The sequence below is a fragment of the Hyaena hyaena genome, unplaced genomic scaffold (assembly GCF_003009895.1).
Source record: "Hyaena hyaena isolate Hyena2069 unplaced genomic scaffold, ASM300989v1 scaffold_769, whole genome shotgun sequence".
NCBI classification, from domain to species: Eukaryota; Metazoa; Chordata; class Mammalia; order Carnivora; family Hyaenidae; genus Hyaena; species Hyaena hyaena.
The window spans coordinates 529,154-548,638 of NW_024081401.1; the positions used below are offsets into that span (position 1 = coordinate 529,154).

Genomic DNA, 19,485 nt, shown 5'->3' on the forward strand with positions numbered 1-19,485 from the left:
TTTGACCTAGAGACATGGTTTCCAAACATAGATAATATGGGGAAATGCTTGGATCTTAGAGAGGTTTTTTTTTTTTTTAATCATCCAAAGTAATCTTTATGGAACAGGCTAAACCTCAAGGGACCTCTGGGTATTGCCAGACAGGCTGGCTATGGGGTTCTCCTGTAGCCATACTTCGAAACACAGATTCCCTTTACTTCTACTTCCCTACCACGATCCCCCTTTTCCCTGCTCCAGACATGAATTGTTGTTGCTCTAATGAATTAATTTCACATTTGAGTATGAAATCTCCCCCGTAGTAGTGGGGAAAAGTGACACCTGAATGTTTATGTTCTACAAGGAATCCATTTTCCTGTGAGAAGTTTTTCAGGCTTCTCAAGGATTCCCAAGCAAAACAACCTCAGGAATGATTACCTTGGGAGATCTCTACCATCTTTGTTGCCTTGGGGTCTGGGAGAAACAGATTGGTCAGCTGAAAGTAGTAGACTTGTATATATATTCCCAGTGTCTAGCAAAGCCATTCTAGTTTCTGAGAGGTGTATGTGTATGTATGTGTTTTGCTGACCTCTTGTGGCTAGTAAGGGAGCCCTCTCTAGGCCCTAGGATGGAGCACCCAGCTGGGAGAGAGGATCATTGGATCTATTTTACTTGCCAGTGTTAGAAAGTGTCCAGGGTTATAGAAGCTACTGAATACCATAAATCAGATAAAAGACTCCAGAGGCTTACATGCCTGAGAGTGCAGGGGTCCAGCTAGCATTCCCTAGCAGGCACTTTGGATCTTTTCGGTGCAGGCATGGATCGTGCAGGTCATGGTAGTAGGGTTGATCCAATTAACCTTGTAGGATCGACCACAAACAAACTTGATATGGCCTTGCCCAGCCTGAGTCCCAGGGTTCTAAATAGAGTACAACCAAATAGAGACTGGAGTCCTCCTTCTCTGTCAGATTTCTGAAATCCAAATCCTGCTTTAGGTTAGTATAGTGCTAGGTAGTTGCCGGGCAGATAGGGCTCTCTTGAACCTGGGAAGGGAGGTGGAACTGGGACTTTGGAAAAGAAAGGAATCTAAGAAATCTCCTTGGTATTCTTCTAGACTGTTTATGATACCTGGTTTATCACTTTCTACAACCTTGTCTACACCTCTCTCCCTGTCCTGGGCTTAAGTCTGTTTGACCAGGTAAGACCAGCAGCAAGCCTCTTAGTCAGGGCTAACGCCCCTAGGCCCTTGAGGAATATTCCTTAGAGTGGGGAGGACAAGAGCTGAGTTCTACAAAGTCAACTGTAAATGGAATAATTTCTAGGGCAAAGAAGGGAACTCATCACCTGAGGAGATATCATGGGATAAAGTAAAGAATCCTCCATCACAGAGAATAATCATCAGTTTTAGAAATTCAAGTTTTCCTGTGTTAAATTTTATCTGTATAGAGAGATACATGGAAATTGTGTTTTATAGTAAATTGAGTGTGTATAAAAGTAGTGAAAGGAGATAAAGTTATTAGGGCAGGACTAGTTAAAACAAGGGACTTCAAGAAAGGAGAGACCCATACAGAGATAGTAAGATAAGTCAGTGCAAGGTGGCCTAGGTGAGAGTCCTGAAGGCCAAGCATGGGAATGTGGGTATGATATTTTGAGTCCTAGGGAGTCAGCCTAGGGGATGCCATCTATCCCTGTCAGAAATTTCCTGGGTTTTGGGGGTCCTGGTACCATACTTCTTCCTCCTCTTCTACCCCAACCTCCAGTCTTGGGCACAATGAATAGAAAAGAAGCCTCCAAAGAGGAATAAAATAGCTGATGTCCCATGAGGACATCATTGGATCATGGTTCCTGGTCTCCATTGGGGTAGGCAGGAAAATTCTCCGTGAAGTAGCTGCTAGCCTCAGAGCAACAAGAGGGATGAGTTGTGTCCTATCCACCTTCAACTGGCTAATTCTAGGGACCTAAAACCTCTCAAAAACAAGCCCCAAGCTTTGTTATCCAAAGAGATGAAGATGATCCAATGGCATCCATATAGAGAATCCTGTCACCTGAGTTCACCAGTAGCTATGGAAATGAGAGCAGCATCAGAGAACATGGATACCTCCATGGGACTAACTGGTCCCCATTAACTTCCCCCCCTCTCCTTTTACTGGCTTTTGATAAATATTCAACTAAGGGAACACTTAAAACTGGGGACTCATGTCCCAACTGCCCCCCATCCCAAGCTCCTGTCCTCCCTTCCAGCCACCCCCAACCCTAATTACCCCCCTAACTACTCCGCAATCCCAACTACTTCCAGGTCCTTACCACCATCTTGAACTTCTCCTAGCTTTCTTCTACTACCTAGATCTTTGCCTAGAGTATAGGACTTCAGGAAGGGTCTGTGGTCACTGCTCTGTTCTCTGGTTCCACTTCTCAAGTAATCCATGAGGAAGCTCCTAGGCAGCCTGGCAGCAGACTCAGTGAGGGGAGAATCTTCTACTCTGATGGAGATGGGACCTTCTATGGAGAGACTCTGAGCCTCCTTACCCTCTGGTGCTTCCAGGATGTGAATGAAACATGGAGTCTACGCTTCCCAGAGCTGTATGAGCCAGGCCAGCACAACCTCTATTTCAACAAGAAGGAATTTATGAAGTGTTTAGTGCATGGGATCTACAGTTCCTTCGTGTTGTTCTTTATCCCTATGGGGACCATTTACAACTCAGTGCGCAGTGATGGGAAAGAAATCTCCGACTACCAGTCCTTCTCCCTGATAGTGCAGACTTCCTTGCTCTGCGTGGTCACAGTGCAGGTGTGGCCAGTGTTGGGGGAGGCGAGGGGAGTAGGGAGGGGATTGGGTGGGGAGCCTGTCTGGAAGAAAGGTAAAGAGGGAAGGTGGGAAGGGATCATCCTCCATTACAGGACTGGAGAAGGGAGGTGGCTGATATGCCCCAGGTTGTAAAGTATTGCACATAAGAGGGTGCTTTTCAGATTGCCCTGGAGACAACCTACTGGACGATGATAAGCCACATCTTCACCTGGGGTAGCCTGGGTTTCTACTTCGGCATCTTATTCTTCCTGTACAGTGATGGCTTGTGCTTAATGTTCCCCAACGTCTTCCAATTCCTAGGTAAGGCTGTGCCCACCCAGTGTGTGGCAAGAAGGTGGGGGGTAGGGTTGAGGAGTATGAACCAAGTATATTTGTTTAATAAATGTTCACTGAGCACATATTACTATGTGCTAGGTTCTGTGGATATAGATATGAATAAGACATGGTCTCTGCCCTAAAAGGACTCAAAATCTAACTGGAGAAATATTTTACTCTATTAGATTTTCTGAGATATTTCAAAATTTCTTATCTAACTTGATTTTTGTAAGCATCCTATGAGGTAGAAAAAGTAAGAATTATTAGCACCATTTTAGAGACTGAAGGCTTTTTTAAAATTATTCAATTCTAGCTCTCCTGATTCCCAGTCCAATATCCTTTCTACTATGGCATACTGCTTTAGTGTCTCCCTCATTAATTTCCCTATCTCTCATATCTACTTTGATGGGAACAAAATATAGACAGGGTGGAAATTAGATGTATCTGGCTCTCACCTCTCATCAAGCCACTCATTTTTCCCCCTCCTAACCCTATACCCCATTTTGTGTCCAGGCCAATGTTCTAGGATTCCTATAACCTACTCCCATATTTCCTGGCCTGCCCAGCCTTTAGAGGGAGACAAAGGCATGTGAATTCACAGTGACTTTGGCTGTAGGAAAGCACTTCACTCTAAATCTTTTGCATTTATGTTATTAGGAGACTAAATGGTCTCCAAACCAATAACTTCCTTCTTTGGTTTGGAGAGTTATCTAAGGTATGGCTGACAGCCCCCTTCCTCCAGCTTCTGGTTTAGCCTTCCCCCCTCCTGACTCATTGTTTACAGGTGTGGCCAGGAACACTCTGAACCTGCCACAAATGTGGCTGATTATTGTCCTCAGCGTGATCCTCTGTATTTTGCCTGTGATTGGGTACCAATTTCTCAAACCACTCTTCTGGCCTGTCAACGTGGACAAGGTGAGTGGAACAAGGAATCTACCCAGATATAATTTATGGCCTTCTCTGCCTTTTCCTCTGTGGATAAAAACCCTGTCCTCCATGCTCTGGCCTTAGATTATGGACAGAATTCATCTTTGGATGAAACCTCCACTGCCACCCCCAACCCGGACCAAACTGAAACATCCATGCTCTCGACGTTCTGCCTATGCATTCTCCCACACGTGGGGCTTTGGGGCCCTCATCACTTCTGGCAAGACATTGAAGTCTAAGGTATCCAAGAGAAACAGCTTTCTTTTTAAAAAGTAGAGGCCCTTAGGGAAACCTCAAAGGAATCAGTCATTGCTCTTCCTCTCTTGTATTCACACAATTTAATAAGGATGGATTTGAGCCCTGAGGAAACCAGCACAAACCTGCCCTTCTGCTCTCACTCCAGGGGCTTCATTCTCTAGAAGGCTGTGTCCGCACAAGGCAAGGAAAGGTAAAGAAAAGAGTCCCCAGATATCTGTCAGAGTTGCAGCATTTCAGGAAAAAGCAATGTCAGGCCTCCCTTCCACCAACCCTTCCAAGTTTTAATCCAGACAAGGAAATATGAAAGTAGTGGATGAAGAGGAGCAATATAGGAAAGAGAAAAGAAAATATGACTTAAGAATCTTACTTTGGGCCCTGTTTCCCATCTTCAGAGTAACCATAAACTTTGCAGAGCCCCACACAAACATATCCCACTGAGGCACCCTTCTCAGCTTTATCTGGGGAATTCAGGGTGAATCTTTTGCTGGGCCTGGGTAGCAAAAGAAGGCAGCTATGAAAAGTTGATCATAAGAAGCTGAAGGAGAGTTTCTGTACAAAAAAAAAGGGGGGGGGTCCCTGCCTTGAGGGGATATAAGTCATAATTGGTGAACATTTGTTTTCATTCTATGAAATTACTTAGAGAAGAAATTGTATGTACTTGGGACATCGTTTCTGAGAAGTTTATGGACTAATAAATTGCTTATTTTGGAGTGGAGAGATTTGTATGATCTGTTGGACCCCAGTGACAATAACATAGTCCAAGCAATGTCATTGGCCCACAGATCCCCACCACCCTCCCCCTTCAAATTAGTTCAATATTTCCTTCCCCACCCCCTTTCTTTCTTTTTTCTGCTCCATTTCACTTCATACCTCAGTATGACCACATCCTTTAACCATATATATAGCTTTTTTCCCTTTATACACCTTAAATATTGGTTCCTAAAGTTCACTTCTAGGTTCTGCTCATCTTTCTCAGTACATTTTTCCTGAGTGACTTCATCCAAATGCATGACTTCATTTACCAACTCTTTCTCTATCTTAGATCCAGATCCATGTATTAAACTGATTCTGAAATCCTGCATTTAGTTGAACCTTAGGAAATTCACACTCAATCCACCAACCTGTATTAATCATTTTACCCCAGAACTTTACCCCAGAACGTCATCACCCTCATCACAGTCACCCAAGGCAGTATGATGGAAATCATCCTATACTCTTCCTCTAGTCTGAGGTCTAATAAGTCATCAAGTAATGTAAGTTCTGCATCTTTATTATGTCTTGTTTTCAGTTCCCTGCATTATTACTCTCATTGCCCTTGTTCAAACTTTGATCACCTCTCATCTGGATTACTGCATAAAATCTCCCAACTCACATTCCTGGTTTTCCTCTTGTCTAAACCATCACCAGTACTGCTTCCAGAGTAATTTTTATAAACAGAAAACTTGGTCATGTCAGACCCCAAGCTTTGCACCCTTTAGTGGCTTTCCATGCCTTCTAGATAAAGTTAAAATTTGGACATTTTATTATTGGGCCCTCTCTAACCTTGTCTTTCAGTACTCCCCCATCTGCAGTCACACTACTCATGACACTTCTGGTCTTCATGTTATCAAACATGCTATTCTCATCTCCTAAAGTGCTTTCTCTCACCCTCTTCTTCATCTGGCAAAGTCACCCTTTAAAACGCAGAACAGTGGAAAGTAGATAGAGGTGGTAGTCGAACAACGTTGTGAATATACTAAAGGCCTCCTGAATTTTATAGTTTAAAATGGTGAATTGTATGTTTTGTGAGTTTATCTATTTTTTTTGAAAGATGAAATTAGGCAGTCTCCTCTAAGAGCTTCCCCTAATTCCCTTCCCTTACATACCCTTCCTATTTATTTAATTGCTCTCCTGTGCATACCTCTTTCAGTGACACTTCTCACAGGGCATTGTAATCATTGATTTACTTGTTACTCACAGCATATAATAGGCCTTTAGTAAATGTCTGTTGAATTAATGAACAAATGAAATGAAAGGATATTGAAATCTGCTTTTCTGTCTGTTTTTCTTCTTTCCCTGAATAGCATCACCCACTAGCTCAAACCAGAAACCTTAAAGTTTTTCTGGACTCCTCCCTTTCATTCTTCTATTTCAGTCCATTCTGTTACCAAGTTCCATATAGTCTGTTTTAGTAACTTCTTCAAATCTGTCCCTTTCTATCCTCCCCAGTCCCATTTCTGTCATCATTTCTTGCCTAGATTATGGAAACATCTGCCTCTCTGGTCTCCCTGCTTCTGATTCTGCTTCTTTCCAATCTATTGTCCATAGCACAGAGAAAGACCTATTAAAGTACAAATCAGATCATATCATTTGCCAGTTTAAAAACCTTTAATGACTCATTATAGCTTTCTTGCCTGGGTGCTGCCTACCTCTCCAGCTATTCACCACCATTTTCTGCTGCATGTGCTCTTGTTTTTGTTTTTGTTTTTAATTTTAACGTTTATTTATTTTTGAGAGACAGAAAGAGAGAGAGCACAAACCGGGAAGGGGCAGAGAGAGAGAGAGAGAGACAAAATCCAAAGCAGGCTCCAGGCTCTGAGCTGTCAGCACAGAGCCCCACATGGGGCTCGAACCCACAAACCACAAGATCATGACGTGAGTGGAAGTTGGATGCTCTACAGACTGAGCCACTCAGGTGTCTCTATTCTCATTTCTACCATATCCAACTATTTGGAAATCCTCAAAGATTCCATTGTCTTCAGAAACCTCTATCCTTTATACACCTTATACACCTCTTAGAATACACCTCCCTCCTTTGTGTAGCTAAGGTCTATAGGCTCTTCACTCTATAGGCTTTGGGTCACTTCCTCTGAGAGCCTTCATTGACACCCAACCTCCTATTCTGAGTTGGGTGCCTCTTCCTTGCACCAGACCTTCCTTATATTAGACCACTTTGTACATTTCTCTTATTTTCAGTTCCCAAGATTTGAATGTATTATCACTCACTTGCCTCTTTTAATTATGATTTACTTATCTGTCTTTTCTGCTAGGCCATGACGATCTCCTTAAAGACAAGAACTTTGTTTCATTTTGGTATTCAGTACTGGCACTTAGATTATTAATATTTTTCATAGAATGAGTAAATTAATAAAATCTACTACCTTTTGTTTGTCCTAAACTTGCCTATTACCCTGTCCTTTCAAAACAAGTTATATCCTTTGGTATGTAGTGTTCAGTTATACTTTAGAGGTCTCTTTTTATGAAACATGGTCATGCATGGTCTCCCTTATAAGACATTTGTAAGAAAACAATTTGTACCTATAGTATCCCCCAAAATTCCTGAACAATCAGCATCCTCTCCTGGTGGTTTATGTGCATCTTGGGAGATTTGAGTCAGTCTCTGCTAAGGGTCCTAGACAGTACATGCCACATTGCAAACTGATGTGTAGGATGACCATCCAAGATTTGGGAAGGGGTGGGGGTATGAAAAATAAGTATGCAACTTTTTAAAAAAAAATTTTAATGTTTATTTTTGAGAGAGAGACAGAGAGAGTAGGGGAGAGGCAGTGAGAGAGGAAGTCACAGAATCCAAAGCAGGGTCCAGGCTCTGAGCTGTCAGCACAGAGCCAGATGTGGGGCTCAAACTCGTGAACCAAGAGATCATGACCTGAGCTGAGGTCAGGTGCTTTACCAGCTGAGCCACCCAAGTGCCCTAAGCATGCAACTTTTAATCACCTCACCCACCTTGAGAAAAAGGCCAGAAATCTAGACATTGATAAGGGATCTTTGGAAAGAATTACTAATGGGCTTTAACTCCCACCCCAAGTTTAGTTCAAGTTGAGAGGGCTTTAAGGAAATTCTTTGGAGAGATTGATATGATTCATGTGTTTGGGGGATACAGAGAACTCATACCTGACTCATACCTGGAAAATCTAAAAAGCAGGAGAACAATTAGTTACATGTTTTGTGGAAGAGCAAAAAGGGGTGGCTGGTGAGATTGGCCTATGCTCCCATTGTTTTTCTGGACAAAGGGATGCATGGGTACTCCCCATAGACCACATATGGGCCATGTAACAGACCTAATTCGGGTTTCTTTATCCTGTCAGAGAGACCATCTGTAAAGTTTAGAAGATCTCAGCAGAAAGAAGCAATAGATCTGCTGTCCAATGGTTAGAGATTTCTAATTAGATAAAAGGTTGCTCAGGGTCTGATGACTGCCTAAAAAGGGGCATGAGGTAAATTTTCTATATCTTGATTTTGGAAGTATTTACCTGGGTGTATATGTTTGTCAAGCCTCATCAAACTGTACACTTAAAATCTGCAAATTTTATTGTATATAAATTATACCTCAATAAAGTTTTTTTTTAATTCTTAGAGATTTCTAAAGGAGTTATAAGTGACCAACTAGAGCTGAATTCACCCACACTAAAGTAACTAGGTATAGGAGAAATATCTCCATCAACAGAGAGGGTATCACTGAAAAACCTACAAAAGGGTTCCTGGAGAGTCAGCTTTAGATACCTACCAAGCACTAAAACTAGTCTGTGGTAGCATTAGCCAAGTAAGAGCCTTCCTCATCTCTTTTCCCTCCACCCTGCTCAAACTCTGAAGAAAGAGCGTTAGCAAGCTGGGAAAGGGAGAAAAGATGGACATCTACAAGCCTCACCCCCTTTTCCCACTAAACATGGGCATTTATAGTAGGGACAAGCTGAGAGATAGGAAAAGCCATAATTTTAAAGTTTCAAGTTTAAAAAATTACTTCATTAGTCTGGATACTTTAATTATTGAAGTGAAGCACAGTGACAAGTACTGGTTGCTACCTAAAAATGACCAGAAAATTCATGAAGTGTACAGTGTTATGGAGTGGGTTTAAAGAGTGGAAGACAAAATAAAATGGTTTTATAGTCATCCCTATTCCACAAATCCCATCCTTTCAAGGTTCTAATTTCTCTCTCTCCCTCTCCCTCCCCCCCTTCCTTCATCACATTCATCCATACCTACAACAAGTATTTACTGAGTATCTACCATGATCTGGGGACTGTTATTGATGTAGAGATACAGTGAAAGCCAAAAATCGAAAAGGTTTCTACTATCATGAATCTTACATTCTATTAAGAGAGACAATAACAGTAAACAAGATCATTCAGATAATAAGTGCTATGAAGATACTTTAGTAGTGAGGGACTTTGAGGAGGCAGAGGGAGCTACTTTATATTCAGTAGTCATAAAAGGCCTTTCTGAGGAAGTGGCATGTGAAATGAGACCTAAATGACTAGAAAGATATAGCCTTTCAAGAATATGGAAAGGCATTATAGACAGAGTAAATAGCTAGTTAAAAGTCCCTAAGATAGGAGCTAGCTTTGTGTGTAGGAAAAAAGAAGCCAATGTAGACAAAACATGATATACAAAGAGAAGGGTGTTAGATACATACATACATACATACATACATACATACATACATACATAGAATGGGAAACAGTGGAGAGCTTTAAAGCTAGTTTGAAAGATTGTTCAAGCCACTCTATGGACAATAGGGATGCAAAAATAACATCAGGGAGACTAGTAGGCAATTACAGTTGTCTAGGCATGGCATGCTGCTGGCTTGCATGAAGATAGAAGCAGTGGAGAAATAAGATGATTAGAGGATATATTTTGAAGGTAGAATCAGAAGACATCATGGATTAGCTACCAAAGATGCAAGCACTGGTTTATCCAATGATCCTATGGATTTACTCAATGTCTTCTCTGAAAAGGAGGATACTAAATTCATGGATTACTGACTCTTACCACACAGCTCCTGATGAAGGGGTGAATTTAGATGGTCATGTCTGGGGCCAGTTGACTCCAATGTCCCTAGCCACAACTGGCCAAGAGTGGATATATAACTCACTATAGCTTCTCTCTCTCTAGAAATTAGAATTAGAACTCTGAGAAACTAAGTCAGTGATGAGGACAGTAGCTAAAATGTCATATAGTTTTGGGAAGTAGGGCCTCCATTTTAAAGTGGTCATGATTTTCTGTGTGAAGGTAAGTGAGCCAAGATATTTAGCCTGTAGCAGACACATGAAGTAGATGTCCAAAGAGAAACAGATGAGATATTATTTCATTGCAGGAAAGAACCCCCCATGAGAGGCTTTCTGAAGTTGGATTCATAAGGACATCTTTCTCCTTGTTTTTGCCAATAGCAAAAACTGAGAGGCAATTCCAGTTTATATAGGCCAAATTTATACTTTTTCCTCATCTACAGCCTTTTAGGAACAGGGCAAGGTCACAGAACCATGTGGCTCACCCTTCACCTTTTCTTTAAGAAATTGCAGGAAAAATAACCTTATTTACCACTGCCAGAAAGAGAGAAACAAGGAAGCAATTCTTGAAACAAAAGTTTGTTTGTTTAGAGAGCACAAGCAGGGGAGGAAGAGAGAGGAGAGGCAGAATCCCAAGCAGGCTCCACACCATCAGTACAGAGCCCAACACAGGGCTCAAACTCATGAACCGCAAGATCGTGTCCTGAGCCAAGATCTAGAGTTGGAAGCTCAACCAACTGTTCCCCAAAGGAGCAATTCTTAGCCCCAACATTTCCCTGCAATTCTAGCTCCAAATATTCTAAGATGACGTTCAGAGTTTTAGAGAAGACTAAAACTTCCCAGCACTGGAAGACCCTGGGAGTCATTGTAGTCATTTGATCAACTTTACTCCTTGCCTCCAACAACACATTTCTTTATTTATTTATACTTATTTATTTATTTTTATTTTAGTGGGCACCAGCGGGGGAGAGGGGCAAAGGGAGGGAGAAAGAGGAGAGACAGAGAGAGGGGGAGAGAGAAAATCTTAAAAGCAGGCTCCACGCTCAGTGTGGAGCCTGATGCAGGGCTCCATCCAAGGACTCTGGGATCATGACCTGAGCAGAAATCAAGAGTCAGAAGTTTAACCAAGCCACCTAGGCACCCCTCTGATCATATTTTCTAAACCAGAAGTTAGAATGCAATGCCTGGAAATTTAAAAATGTGCTTATGGAGGTGACTGGGGGGCTCAGTTGGTTAAGCATCCAACTTTGGCTCAGGTCATGATCTCACGGTTCATGGGTTGGAGTCCCGCATCGGGCTCTGTGCTGATAGCTAGCTCAGAGCCTGGAGCCTGCTTCAGATTCTGTGTCTTCCTCTCTCTCTGAACCTCCCCTGCGCACGCTATCTCTCTCTCTCTCAAAAATAAATAAAAAACATTAAAAAATTGTTTTTAATTATCTCTTAACACAAATAACAGGAAGTAACCTATGCTTGTTGAAGACAAAAACGAAACAATATAAAAGGATAGATAGATGTGCCATGAATCCAGGGTATAAATAAAGCTAGGCCTCCGAAGTGGAACACACTGCTGGAAGGGCCCCCCAGAAAACTCTTTGTGTCTAGACTTGGCTTCTCTCTTTGCAACAGATTGATCCTTCTCATCTCAGCAAACTGGTTTTCTTTGCTACTCAGGCCATTTGGCAAGTAAAAGATGGTCAGAGATCTCAATTTCCATTGTAAGCCAACTATGAGTAAGGGTATAGTTCTCCCCTAATTCCAAATTCTCAGGGAAAGGATTCTAATTGGCCTACTTTGAGTTAAGTCTCTATCCCAAACCACTTAACTGTACAACATACAGCTTTTCCTCGGTCTCCCTACCTGCAGTCCTAGCCCTCTCCATATCCCCCCACCCAGAATTTTGTTTCTAAATTTCAAATTTGATTTGTTATTTCTCCCACTCCATAAAGCCCTTCAGTGTCTCTCCACTGCCTACAAGATGAATCCCAACTCTTTAGTATATCATAGGAAGCTCTTCAAAAGCCCCTATGTCTGCTGTGCTCTCCCCATTGCACCCCACACCTCGAGCATATCAGTTATTTTACCCCTCTGTTATTTTGGACATGCTGATTCCCCCACACTCTTTACCATTCATTCTTCAAAACTCAGTTCACACCACTTCTGTGAAGCCTTGAGGATGCATTACACAGCATGACATTTATCTGCTTCCTTGACTGTGACCCAAGAAACCTGTGAATGCATAGGGTCTCAGTCTCTAATTCTTTCACAGAGCATGGAACCCAGTGAATTTATATTATTTGCTGAATGACTGCTTGCCCACCCCCCACCCCATCGCCCTGCCAACCTTTGGCTGGAAGAAAGAGACAACAAGGACCCTCAATGTCCCACATACATCCTGCCTGCCATTAGGAACAGGAAGAGCATGAGTTCTCTTAAAGAAAAAAATTATTCAGGACACTTGTTAAAGATGGAAAGGCAGCTCTTAAGGGGCATCACAATAGGCACGGGGACCATTGCAATGGGGTTTTGCACTGGAGGAAGAGATTAAACTCAACTCAGACACCAACAAGAACAGTTGGGGATTTTACAGCCAAGGAGCAAAGTGGGGGTCAATGGATGGACAATTACCTTCTTAGTCTATACAGGCAGTTATAGTGAAATACCAGACTCTGTAGCTTATAAACAAATTTATCTCTCGCAGTTCTGGAGACTAGAAATCAGAGATCAGAGTGGCAGCATGATTGGGTGAGGGCTCCCTTCTGGGCAGCAGACTTCCCCTTGTATCCTCACCTGGAGGATTGGGCTAGGGAGCTGAGAGACCTCGTCCATAAGAGCACCTATTCAACTCATGCGGGTGCCACCCTCATGATGCAGACACTTCTCAAAGTCCCCAGCCCACTAATGCCATCACCTTTGGGGATATTTCCATGTGTGAATTTGAGAGACAGACATTCAGACCACAGATAGCAATTGCTAAGAGGATACATCAGGGGCAAGGGGGATTCTTGCTAAATAGTCTCAACAGATTCCTACTGAAGGCAGACCAGGGTGGTAAGATACAAAGGGTGGTCAGATGACAAAGGTGGGGGGTTCTAACTAAACTGACTTAGCGGGATTCTTGTTCAAACTGGATTCTACAAGGAAGCCCAAGGTCAGGCCTAGTCCAGCAGAGTACTCAGAGGATCCTAGAGTTTTGGTCAAAGGAGAGAGTCTCTGTCAGTTCCAGGTTTTTATCAAGATTCTTAACCTGGCGATTCATGGGGTACCTTTAAAAAAACATCGCAGCCTGGGCACCTCCCAGCCACTACACTCCCGTCCCAGTGTGATCCTGATTCAGCCCGTCTCCTCGGCCAATGTCAGGCCTTGGTTTTGTTGCTCTATTTTTATTTTCTGTTTTCCCTAAGAGGGTCTACTGAGGTGTCAGGGTTGAGAATTGCTGCTTTAGGTGAAAGTGGGTGCGCAGATACACCTGACTTCGAAGCCATTGGGCCAACGACCAGGATCACCAGGATTCCCGAGGACTCGAGCGGCGCCTCGCTGCGCACCACCCCGAAGGGGCGGGACGCGGACCGCAGCAGGCGGGGCCACGGCCGAAGCCTCGCCGCTCCCCTCGCGGGAAAGCTCTGCGCGTGACTCGCTGCACCCATCGCAGCGAGAAGCGGGGGAGGTGGGCAAAACACCGCGGGCCCAGAGGACCGAACCAACGCGCCGTCCGGAGGGGCGGCAGGAGGGCAACCCAGGTTGGACCATCGGCGCCGCGGCTGCAGGGGGAACCGGACATTACCAACCCGTCTGAAGAGGAGGGGGACGCCGGCCTGTCTCCTCTACAACGCGACCCCAGGAGGGCGCGAGACGCCGCTGGCCGCGCCGCAGCCGACACCAACGCCGCGGGCACCGTGGGATCACGCTGAGGCGAGAAACGAGGTAGGGACGCCTCTTTGGGGGCTGGCGGGGTCCGGAAGACCCATTGCCCTCACGTTCCAAACAATCTCTGAAGAGAAAGCTCTCTGTGCCCCCGCCCTTCCCCTCAGCCCTTCTCCGTGGCCCTTCATCCCCACCCTCCCGGTCCACTCCCACCTTCTGTGCTCCTGACACTTCAGCTCTACCATCCACTGAACCCTCAAGCCCCAAGAACCAAATATCCCTTGGGGCGTCACCCTAGATGCACACCAACCGTCTCCTCAAACTGTCCCTTCGGTGACACCCCTCAGCTGACTCGCGCCCCGCTGTCATCTTGTACCCGCATCTCCTGTGACGGCCCTGGGGGAGCGCGGCTGCCGAGCACCCAACCCCAGGACTGTAGCAGGGGCCTCCGCACAGCCAGTCCCAGACGGGTCCTCGGTGCCCACCACCCCGTTGGCCCCCTGGCTTCCAAGTTGTCATCTTCCTGAGCTAGAATAGGATCTTTTTCTCCCTCTCATCTTAGGAAAATGTTTGGCCTATCATTTTGCCAGTCCCCTGCCACCGCACTTAACTGCTGTGAAGGGTACGGTGATCCCGTGCCCAGGGCTGACTTGAGACAGTCCTGGAGGCAAAGACTGTACACTATTCGTTTGTATCCCCAGTGCCAAGCACAGTGCCTGGCACATGTTAGCAACTCAGCAAATATATGATGGGTGGATAAATGAATGAATGAGCCCCAATGCAGAGGGTGTGAGGCAGAGTGCTTTAGTGGGAAAGGTGTCTCCAGTTATATGAAGGGGGTGGGGGAGGAAAGGAAGAACATCTGGGGGATTACTTGTGATGCTCATATCAGGAGCCTAAAATGGAATATATTCAGTCTTTCAATTCATGAATCTAAATTTCATTCCAGTAGGACCTTCTATATATCATCTGTTTTCCACTCATGTTCTGTTTACAAATATATATATATAAAATAATGAGGGCTGGGGGCTGGAGAAATTCTTATTGGTAAGTGCCTTAGAGGTGCCCAGATAATCTTGAAAGAGTTTTGCCCAAGTGACCTGCTCCTCTTGCCCTAGCGACTAACTACTCCCTCTGGGGAAGAATTCTGGAGGCCAGCCACAGCCTTTAAAAGCTGACTCAGTGTAGCTAGTCAGCTGGTGCTTTAGGACAGGTTGAGGAATGAAGGACCTTGTTGATTTTACCCTTTAGCTCCTGGATACTCCCACCCACACCCCTCAGAGACTGGAGTGATAGACATCCCAGGCAGGCCTAGTGTGATAGATATCAAAAATTCCTAAATTCTTCTGTAGTATGGTCAGGCCACATGGGCGGTTTATATCTTAGGCCAGTCAGGCAGGGATTATCACTACGTGAACAGTGTCAGGAGTAATAAATGAGAATGTGAACCTTTTCAAGATGGCATTCTCAGCCTGAAACCTGTTTTTGTTGATTCTTAGGAGGATAACCTGAACAGACTGAGATTCCTGAAAGTAACACAGGGTTCAGAGACCTCACTTTTGACCCAGGTTCTGCGAGGAAGTAGGTGATATTGCAGAGTGATGAAAAAATGGCTGGGAAGCTGTAGGAGTTGTTAAGCTGAGAAGTAGTTGCTTGACCAGTACAGGCATTATTGTAACCGGGCTCAGAGTATTAGTAAAAATAGTGATTGCAGTTTCTTAGGAGGCAGTGTTAGGACTTTGGGGAAGGAAGAAAGATCCCACCACTATCCCAGGTATTCTGTTAACTGTGCTTCTGCTATCTGACTGTAGGGCACCTACCACCACTGTTTCTCTTCCACTTTGAGCCAGGTCACAATCCAGTTTCCTCTGATTTTTTTAAGTGTTGAGTCCTTTTTCGAGGCCAGGCCTAACAGAAGCTGAGTATGTTCTCACACATTTCTAGCTTTGATTTATCCCTCTTCACTTTCATTTTTTCCCATCCTCTGACCTATCTTTATAAAGTAAATCTTGGACCACAGAAACCCAAAGCAGGAAGGGGCTCCTGAGTTGGATTAAGCATAGACATTATGTCTGGAGACCAATACTTTTTTTTTTTTTGAGCAGGGGAGAGGCGAGTCCAGTACTTTTTTTTTTTAACATTTTATTTCTAGGAGACAAGAGAGAGACAGCGTGAGCAGGGGAGGGTCAGAGAGAGAGGGAGTCACAGACTGAAACAGGCTCCAGGCTCTGAGCTGGCAGTCAGCACAGAGCCCGACGCGGGGCTCGAACCCACGAACCGTGAGATCGTGACCTAAGCAAAAGTCGGACGCTTAACCAACTAAGCCACTCAGGCGCCCCTAGTGTCCAGTACATTTTTAAGGAACTTTTTTACTTTTCCCTGTTTAGGCTCCGTATTAAGTAAGACCTCAGTGAGCCCAAAATACTCTGGATTATTTGATTTATTTTCTCTTCAACTTCCACTACTTAAGCATGTTGCCAGATAAAATACAAGATGCCAAGTTAAATTTGAATTTCATATAAACAACAAGGTGTCCTGTTTTTTTTGTTTGTTTGGTTTTTTTTTTTTTTTTTTTTTTTNTATTTTCTCTTCAACTTCCACTACTTAAGCATGTTGCCAGATAAAATACAAGATGCCAAGTTAAATTTGAATTTCATATAAACAACAAGGTGTCCTTTTTTTTTTTTTTTTTTGGTTTTTTTTTTTTTTTTTTTTTTTGCTAAATCTGGTGCCCCTACTTCATGGACAGGCTTATGCATTCTAATTTTCTCTCTGCAAACTTAGGACAATAACTCACCCTTTTCTGTTACTCATACACAATGACTGAGCACTCTATTAAAAGTCACTTGACTGAGGCGACTCATGACACGTTAGGGTAAGGGCAGGCTTTGTAGACATTGATCAGTGTTTGAGTTACCCAGAAAACACCCACTCAGACATTGGCATATGATATTATAGTACCTGTCAAATGAGTCTGTCGTGCAAAATAAGTGTTTTATTTTGAATGGCCGGATATCAACATGGCTCTGAAAGAGATGGCCAGGAGTGAGGATGAGAGTGGGATGGGGGTGTAGATTCTAACAAAAAAGTGTATGTAACTCATAGCATGAGCTCTCTTGTACCACATTAACTCTTTTTTAAATTGTGGTAAGTATATATAACATAAAATTTACCATTTTAACTATTTTTTTATCATTTTATTTTCATCATGATAAGTGTGCTTTTTAATCCCCATTCCCTTATTCTCCCTTTTCCCCCACCAACCTTACCTCTGGTAACCAGCAGTTTATTCTCTATAGTTAATGTTCATTTATTTTTGAGAGAGAGAGAGAGACAGAGCATGAGTGCAGGAGGGGCAAAGAGAGAGGGAGACACTGAACCTGAAACAGACTCCAGCCTCTGAGCTGTCAGCACAGAGCCTGATGCAGGGTTCAAACCCACAAACCTTGAGATCATGACCTGAGCCAAAGTCAGATGCTTAACCAACTGAGCCACCCAGGCACCCCTGTTCTCTATAGTCTATTTCTTGGTTTGTCCCTCTTTCTCTCTTTTTTTGCCCTTTGGTCATTTGTTTTGTTTCTTCACTTCTACAAATGAATGAGATCATATGGTATTTGTCTTTCTCAGACTGACTTATTTTGCTTAGCATTGTACTCTCTAACTCTGTCCATGTTGCTGGAAATGGCAAGATTTCATTCTTTTTTATGGCTGAATAGTATTCTCCTGTATTTATATACTACATCTTCTTTATTCATTCATCTATTGATGGATGCTTAGGCTGCTTCCATAGTTTGGCTACTGTAAATAATGCTGCTATAAACATAGAGGTACAGGTATCCCTTTGAATTAGTGCTTTTGTATTTTTGGGGTGAATATCTAGTAGTGCAACTATTGGATCATAGGGTAGTTCTATTTTTAATTTCCTGAGGAAACTCCATACTTTTTTTCACAGTGGCTGCACAAGTTTGCATTCCCACCAATAATAGAAGAGGGTTCTTCCTTTTTCTCCACATCCTCCCCATTGTTGTTTGTTGTGTTTTGATTTTGGTCATTCTGTCAGGTATGAGGTGGTATCTCATTATGGTTTTGGTGTGCATTTCTCTGATGATGAATGATATTGAGCATCTTTTTGTGTGTCTGTTGGCCATCTCAATGTTTTCTTTGGAGAAATTTTAACCGTTCTTAAAGATACATACAGTCAGTGGCATTCAGTATATTCACATTGTTATCTATCCATCACCACCATCCATCTACAGAACTTTTTCATCTTCTCAAACTGACACTCCATACCCTTAAACACTAACTCTTATTCCCTCTTTCCCAGAGCCCCTGGCAACTACCATTCTGCTTTCTTTCTCTATGGATTTTACTACTTTAGATACTTCATATAAATTAAATCATATGTTTGTGACTAGTTTATTTTTTTAACATAATGTCTTCAGGATTCATCTATTTTGCAGCTTGTATCTGAATTTCCTCCTTTTTAAGGCTGAATAATATTTGTCAGTATATATAATATATTCTATTTATTCATTTATTCGTTAATGGACACTTGGGTTGCTTCCACTTTTTGGCTATTATGAATGCTGCTGCTGTAAACTTGGGTGTACAAATATGTTTGAGTTCCTGCTTTTAATTCTTTTGGGTGTATACCCAGAAGTGGAATTGCTAGGTCATATGATAATTTTACATTTACTTTTTTGGGTAACCTGCATACTGTTTTCCATAGTGGCTGTACCATTTTACATTCCCACAATATAAAGTGTTCCAATTTTTCCACATCCTTGCCAACACTTGTTATTTTCTGTTTTTGTTTTGTTTTTAATAACAGTCAAACTAATGGATGTGAAGTGGTATCTCATTGTGGTTTTGATTTGCATTTCTTTAATGACTAGTGATGCTGAGCATCTTTTCATGGGCTTATTGGCCATTTTTATATTTTCTTTAGAGAAATATCTCTTGAAATCCTTTGCCCATTTTTTAATTGGGTTACCTCTCTTTCTTTGTTGAGTTGTATGAGTTCTTTGTTCTGGATAGAAGTCCCTTAACAGATATATAATAAGCAAATATATTTCCTTTTCCATTCTGTGGGTTGCCTTTTCACTCTTGGCATTCTTGTCCTGTGATGCACAAAAGTTTTAAATTTGGGGGCACCTGGATGGCTCAGTCAGTTGAGTGACTGATCCTTGGTTTTGGCCCACGTTATGATGTCACATTTCTTGAGACTGAGCCCCACAGGAGGCTCTGCAGTGACAGTGAGTCTGCATGGAATTGTCTCTCTCCCTCTCTCTCTGTCCCTCATCCCCTCAAAATAAATAAGTAAACATTAGGGGTGCCTGGGTGGCTCAGTTGGTTAAGCGTCCAACTTCAGCTCAGGTCATGATCTCGCGGTTCTAGGGTTCGAGCCCTACATTCATCTCTGTGCTGACAGCTAGCTCAGAGCCTGGAGCCTGCTTCAGATTCTGTCTCCCTCTCTCTCTGACCCTCCCCTGCTCACGCTGTCTCTCTCTCTTTCTCAGAAATAAATAAAACATTAAAAAGTATTTTTAAAAAAATAAG

At 43.0% G+C, this 19,485-nt stretch overlaps 2 protein-coding genes across 2 annotated transcripts in view; both read left to right on the forward strand.

Annotated features, from left to right (window-relative positions):
• The window catches only part of LOC120221275 (phospholipid-transporting ATPase FetA-like), a 75,781-nt gene extending 70,796 nt beyond the window's left edge, over positions 1-4,985 (forward strand). The window contains exons 23-27 of the mRNA XM_039218563.1: positions 1,091-1,174; positions 2,519-2,764; positions 2,944-3,082; positions 3,882-4,012; positions 4,109-4,985. Of these exons, the coding sequence (XP_039074494.1) occupies positions 1,091-1,174; positions 2,519-2,764; positions 2,944-3,082; positions 3,882-4,012; positions 4,109-4,300 (792 nt within the window). The 3' untranslated portion in view covers positions 4,301-4,985. The remainder of the gene's footprint in view (positions 1-1,090; positions 1,175-2,518; positions 2,765-2,943; positions 3,083-3,881; positions 4,013-4,108) is intronic.
• Positions 4,986-13,745: 8,760 nt separating this feature from the next.
• RUSC2 (RUN and SH3 domain containing 2) overlaps positions 13,746-19,485 on the forward strand; it is a 64,700-nt gene continuing 58,960 nt past the window's right edge. Inside the window, exon 1 of the mRNA XM_039218548.1 lies at positions 13,746-13,986. The gene's annotated coding sequence lies outside the window, so the exon portion shown is untranslated. The remainder of the gene's footprint in view (positions 13,987-19,485) is intronic.